Source organism: Charadrius vociferus, unplaced genomic scaffold (genome assembly GCF_000708025.1).
Source record: "Charadrius vociferus isolate BGI_N301 unplaced genomic scaffold, ASM70802v2 scaffold1160, whole genome shotgun sequence".
Taxonomy (NCBI): domain Eukaryota; kingdom Metazoa; phylum Chordata; class Aves; order Charadriiformes; family Charadriidae; genus Charadrius; species Charadrius vociferus.
The window spans coordinates 18350-25025 of record NW_009646431.1 but is presented as its reverse complement, the minus strand read 5'-3'; the positions used below and the strand labels follow the sequence as shown (position 1 = coordinate 25025).

The 6676-nt window shown below is 55.4% G+C and overlaps 1 protein-coding gene across 1 annotated transcript; it reads right to left on the bottom strand.

The window, feature by feature from the left end:
- Positions 1 to 765: 765 nt before the first annotated feature.
- LOC104283304 (EGF-like module-containing mucin-like hormone receptor-like 3) lies at positions 766 to 4510 on the bottom strand. Its single transcript, XM_009881465.1, is given in 7 exon segments — positions 766 to 819; positions 1067 to 1162; positions 1250 to 1418; positions 1575 to 1712; positions 2316 to 2554; positions 3995 to 4189; positions 4310 to 4510. Coding segments are annotated over 7 exon segments (1092 nt in total).
- Between the last annotated feature and the right edge of the window lie 2166 nt (positions 4511 to 6676).

Below are 6676 nucleotides of genomic sequence, written 5' to 3'. Positions count from 1 at the left end.
GAAATGGCTCAGATCTGCAGGAAAAAAATGCTGGAAACAGGTCAAAAAGACAAGGAAAATGCCAGAAATGGGTTGTTCCGTGCAAAAATGCTGGAAATGGCTCAGTCTTTGGGGAAAATGCTGGAAATCGGTCGTTCTGTGGCAAAAATGCGGGAAATGGGTCAAATCTGCTGGAAAAATGCTGGAAACGGGTCGTTGTGCAGGAAAATGCTGGAAGTTGGTTGTTTTCTTTGGGGGAAAGGCTGGAAGTGGGTCGGAGTTGCAGGAAATACGCTGGAAATGGGTCGGATGCGCCTGGAAAACTGCTGGAAATGGGTTTGATCTGCAGGAAATATGCTGGAAATGGGACGGATGCGCCTGGAAAACTGCTGGAAATGGGTCAGATGCACCTGGAAATTCCTGGAAGTGGGTTTGATCTGCAGGAAATACACTGGAAATGGGTTGGATGTGCTGGAAATGTGTTGGAACTGCAGGAAATATGCTGGAAATGGGTCGGATGCACCTGGAAGACTGCTGGAAATGGGTCAGATGCACCTGGAAATTGCTGGAAGTGGGTTGGATCTGCAGGAAATACTCTGGAAATGGGTCGGAACTGCAGGAAATACGCTGGAAATGGGTTGGATGTGCCTGGAAAACTGCTGGAAATGGGTCAGATGCACCTGGAAATTGCTGGAAGTAGGTTGGAACTGCAGGAAATACGCTGGAAATGGGTCGGATGCACGGGAAAACTGCTGGAAAGGGGTCGGTCCTGCGTGGCACCCACTGTCACTTCTCCCACGTGCAGCCCTCGGTGCCGTGGCTCTGCGGCTTCTCCCCTTCCTGGGGGGGCGAAAAAGGGGCCGTGTTGGGGTGAAACGAGGCGGAAATGGGGCAGAGGTCCTGGTGGTCTCTCACCGGACCCCCAAGCACCCTGGGGAGACCAGGCGACCTCCCCTATGTCACCCGTGGCTTTCACCTCCCCTTGGTGGCAACCAGAGGATGTAGGCATCTGGGTGCCCACCCAACACCCCACAGTGACCCAAACCTCCAGGTTCCCACAGGGACCCAGGCATCTAGGTGTCCTTACCGTGACATAGGTGATGTGTATGTCCGTGGTGGGCATCTCCTGGGGTTGCCCTCGTCGTCCCAGCGCCCTAAACCAACGCCGGTACTGCTCCGTCACCTACAGATGGGACCCACAGCCACATCCTGAACGTCCCCGTCCCCTCCCACTCATCCCCAGACTCTTGCGTCGTCCCCGCCACGGTACCTGACGGTTGAGGACGCAGTGCACGAGGAAGATGAAGGCTCCCTGCAGGCTGTTGACGATGGTGAAGACAAAGGCCACCACTACGTTGTCCCCCTGGGCCTGCAGCAAGCCCAGACTCCACGTGCAGCCCAGGATACAGATGTGCGCCAACGCCTTGAACGTCATCAGCCTGACAGAATACACTCAATTCTCCTCTTTTTTGGTTTTCACCCCAAACCCCATCCTAGATGCTCTTCTTCCTCCTCCCCTTTCCTCAAAAAAAACCAACCCAACCCAACCCAACCCCCGACGCGCTTCCTGCCGACGCAAAAAAAACCCAACCCACCGGGTGTTTTTTAGGGCCGTGACATCAGCGTTGAGGGAGGAGAGTTTATCCCGCAGTATCCAGAGGGTGGTGAGAAAAAATAGCAAGTTAACCTGGGCAGAAAGGGGAAAAAAGAACCCCAAACCCATCGTTATCCAGGACAGGATCCGCGGAGCGTAAATCTGGGGTGGAAAAGGGTCAACGGCGCAAAACCGTGCACCGTGGCGTGACCTTCGCCGAGCACACCCAGTCCGTGATGTGTTTGCTTAATACCATCCTTAAATATAGAAGCAAATTCACTCTTTTCATGCAAATCTCTAAAATTCTTCACCTGGAGGTCTACAGGGGAAGAGCCGTGGCCACGGTGATGAATTTGGGATGGAAAAAGGGCCAACGGCGCAAAAAACCCCATCATTAATAGCACTGCGGTGCAACCTCTGCTGAGGGCACTCGGTCCGTGGGTGCACAGGACTAAGATCATCCAGTTGGTGCTGCTTGGTCTTTTCTGAAACTGAGCCATAGATCAGTTGACTGCTTCCTGGTGGACTTTTGCCTTGGGAAAAAAAAAAAAAAAAAAAAAAAAAAAAAAAGGGAAGAACCCCCCGGAAAACTTCCTTTGATGATTTTGGTGGCGAGAAAATCCCCCGGTCCGGATGCCGTGGCATCGTTTTTTTGGGGGCGCGATTTAGGCGAAACGCCTGATGTTCTCCATTCGTGATCCCACCCCGCTTGGTTGACCCCAACTTGGGTGTTGGTGGGACTCACTAGCGCTCGGTGCCGTAGCCGCCGGGGTGGATGGCGGCGGAGACGGCCACGATGATGGCTGGTGTGCCGTAGCCCACGGGGTAGATGAATCGTTTCCTGAAGCGATTGGCACTGGTGTAGTTGAGGACGCGCAAGTTCCTGACGGTGAGGAAGAGGTGCAAACCCTCCAGGAACATCCAAGCAAAGCAGGCGAGGAAGAGGTAGTGGAGGAAGCCCGCCATGATGGCACACGCCAGCTGGATGGGGGACAACAAGGCCATGTTGGGCTCCCCGGTGTCACCACAGTGTGGCCCGGGGAGGTGGTGGCATCTCTGGAACATGGAGATGTTCTACATTCCCCAGTGTGGTCTCAAGGAACCTCAAGGAAGCGGAGATGCTTTGGGCTGGAGACATTTGGATGTCTCTTCCAAACTGAGTTATCCCGTAGTTCAGTTGGCTCCACCCACGCGGAGGAAGAAGGGACCCAAGAACCTCGAGGAACCCCAACTTGGTGGACCTGCTTTGAGTTGGGGTTGGTCTGGAGACCTCCAAACATCCTGTTCAACCTTGGGCATCCTGTAATTCAGGTGCTTTTGCTCACCCGGAGAGAGATTGGACCCAACAACTCTGAGGAACCTCAACTAGTTGGACCCGCTTTGAGTGGAGATTGGTGTGGAGACCTGCGAACATCCCGTTCCACCTCATTTATTCTGGAATTCAGGTGCTGACGCTCACCCAGAGCAAGAGGGGAATCTACAGCCTTGAAGAACCTCTACTAATTGAACCTGCTTTGACTTGGGGTTGGACCAAACCTTCCAACCATGGTTATCCCATAATCCAGGTGCTTGCGCCCACCCAGCATGAGGTGGGACCCCCAGCAGAAGGTCTGCTGGACCTATCAGGGTAGAGGCTACAGCCAAGAGCCGTGACCCTGGGTCCTTTTCCCCACAAGCTCCCCGAGGACCTCGAGGAGGTCCTGGGGAGTTTGAGGAGGCCCCAAAGACCTCACGGAGACCCAGAGGAGCTAAATGAGATGCTGAGGAGCCTCCAACAGTCCCAAGATGCTCAAGGAGACCCTGAGGAGCCTGTGGAGATCCCACAGAGGCTCAAGGAGACCCTGAGGATCCCCTGAAGGTCACAAGATGCTTGAGGAGACCCTAAGGATCCCCTGATGGCTCCAAGATGCTGAAGAAGACCCTGAGGAGCATGTGGAGGCCCCAAGGAGGCTCAAGGAGACCCTGAGGATCCCTTGAAGGTCCCCAGATGCTGAAGGAGACCCTGAGGAGCATGTGGAGGCCCCAAGGAGGCTCAAGGAGACCCTGAGGATCCCCTGAAGGTCCCAAGATGCTCAAGGAGACCCTGAGGATTCCCTGATGGCTCCAGGATGCTCAAGGAGACCCTGAGGAGCATGTGGAGACCCCGAGGAGGCTCGCAGAGACCCTGAGGGTCTCCTGATGGCTCCAAGATGCTGAAGGAGACCCTGAAGAGCCTGTGGAGACCCCAAGGAGGCTCAAGGAGATCCTGTGGATCCCCTGAAGGTCCCAAGATGCTCGAGGAGAACCTGAGGATCCCCTGATGGCTTCAAGATGCTGAAGGAGACCCTGAGGAACACGTGGAGACCCCAAGGAGGCTCATGGAGACCCGGAGAAGCCCCTGAAGGTCTCAAGATGTTCAAGGAGGCCCCGAGGAGCCCATACCTTGTTGGCAGTGAGGGGTATGGCCACGAGGAAGAGGAGGTCGGCGGCAAAGAGGCAGATGCTGAGCTGCAGGTGGAGGGTGACGCTGACGCTCCAGAGCGAGCGGCACAGGAGGAAGGTGACAATGGCGAGGAAGAGGCAGACCAGCGACACCGATATCCCCACGTAGGTCACCACCGTCAGCGCGAAGCTGTCCTGTGGGTGACATCACACGCGGGCCACGCGATGCGTGGCCACGCGCAACCGTTGAGAAAGAAGAAAAAAACCAAAACCAACCCCAAAATGGATCTTTTCAGGGTGCAAACGGGATCTTACCGCAACGGGGTGGATGGCCATGAGGATGGCGAAGGTGGAGAAGTGGTTGCAGATGCAGATGGAGTGGTGGGTATCACCCCCCTCGTGTGTGCAACCCGAGGGCGTCCAGCGGCCTTTGGTGCCCTCCGTCTTCCAGGACATGCAGTACAGCTTGTCGCCCGCCTTCGGCACCTGCTGAGCACGGTCCCGCTCAAGACGCATCCCGGCGGCCCCGGCGAGGAGTCCCACCGCCCCTTCCCATCGTCGGTTTGGGTGTGGAATGGGCCGAGGATGTGCCGGACTTGAATTTACACCGTGACGGAGATGCACCAAGGCCAAATTTGCGCGAGATCCAAATTTGCACCGGGGATGGGGATGAGCCGGATCCCAAATTTGAACACCCATGAGGGGTGCACCGACCCCAAATTTGCACCGCGTCCAGATTCGCACCGTGGTAAGGACACACCAAGCCCGAATTTGCAGAGGATCCGGATTCGCACCAGGATGGAGATGCGCCCCAAAAAAATTTGCACCGAGACGGGGATGCACCAGCCCCAAATTTACCCAGGATCCAAATTTGCATCGAATCCAAATTTGGACCGGGATGGGGATGCACCAACCCCGAATTTGCATCAGGGTGGGGATGCACAGATCTGAATTTGCACCGGATCCAGATTCACGCAGGGATGGAGATGCACCGAATCCGAATTTGCACCAGGATGAGGAGGCACCAACTGCAAATTTGCATCAGGGTGGGGACGCATGGACCCAAACTTGTCCAGAATCCAGATTTATGTAGAGATGGGGATGCACCGAATCCGAATTTGCACCGGGCTGGGGGTTCACCAAATCTGGATTTACACTGGTGCCAGTTTTGTACCAAGACAGGGATGCGCCAAAACAGAATTTGCACCAGAATGGGGATGTATCGACCCCAAATTTATGGTGGATCCGAATTTGCACCAGAATGGGGATGTATCGACCCCAAATTTATGGTGGATCCAAATTTGCACCAGAATGGGGATGTATCAACCCCACTTTTACGCTGGATCCGAATTTGCACCAGAATGGGTATGTATCAACCCCAAATTTACCCTGGATCTGAATTTGCACCAGAATGGGGATGTATCAACCCCAAATTTACGCTGGATCCGAATTTGCACCAGAATGGGGATGTATCGACCCCAAATTTACCCTGGATCCGAATTTGCACCAGAATGGGGATGTATCGACCCCAAATTTCTGGTGGAGCCAAATGTGCACCAGAATGGGGAGTTATCAACCCCACTTTTACGCTGGATCTGAATTTGCACCAGAATGGGGATGTATCAACCCCAAATTTACCCTGGATCCGAATTTGCACCAGAATGGGGATGTATCGACCCCAAATTTATGGTGGATCCGAATTTGCACCAGAATGGGGATGTATCAACCCCACATTTACGCTGGATCCGAAATACACCAGAATGGGGATTCACCGACTCCAAATTTACCCCGGAACGGGGCTTCACCCCCAAATTCACCATCACCGCGCTCCACATTCTCCCCGCGGCGCTGCCCGTTGCCAACCCAACGCTAAATTGTTGAGACCCCGTCCCTGGAGGTGTTCAAGTTCGGCCGTGGCCGTGGGCAACGTGGTCTGGTGGGAGGTGTCCCTGTCCATGGCAGGGGGAGTTGGAACTGGATGATCTTCAAGCTCCTTTCCAACCCAAACCGTTCTAGGACTCTAAGTTGCGCTGTCACACGTGGGGCGACGAACCCTGCGGTGCTTCCTCCTGGGGATCCCCAACCCCGTGGAACCCCCCTCGAAGCCCCCAACGTCCCCCCAAGCGCCCACCGTGAGGTGCTGCAGAGTGATGTTGAAGGTGCCGTTGAAGGTGCCGTTGCGTTTCCCCACGGTGCCGCCCACCACGGGGGAATTGAGCCTTTCCTGCCCTGGCTCCGTGGTGAGGCTCAACAAGTCCTCTGCATCCTTGTAGACGATGAAGGCCACCGCGCGCTTTTCTGCCGGGAGAACTGGCTCAAAAACCACCCCAAAAATACCAAATTTTGGGGGGGTGTTGAGTTTTTCAGGTTTGGGTTTTTTTTTTGGCGTCGGCAGCATGGTAACCGTACCTGCCTGGGCATTGCTCACCACCTCATGGCAGCTGATGTTCAACTTGCTCTGCATCACCTCCAGCACCAACGTGGTCTGGGGGCAGTCGTCGCGCACCACTTTCACCGTGGCCTCTGATTTGGGGTGAAAAAAGGCCTTTTTAGGGGTCTTTTCACGGTGCCCTCGCAGAGCTCGGGGAAGGGAGGCAGCGCCGGCTGCCAAGCTGGTCCTTGGGGCGCTGGGATTCGGGGGGTGGTGCGATGGTTTTTTTGGGGGGGGGGGGGGGGGGTGGT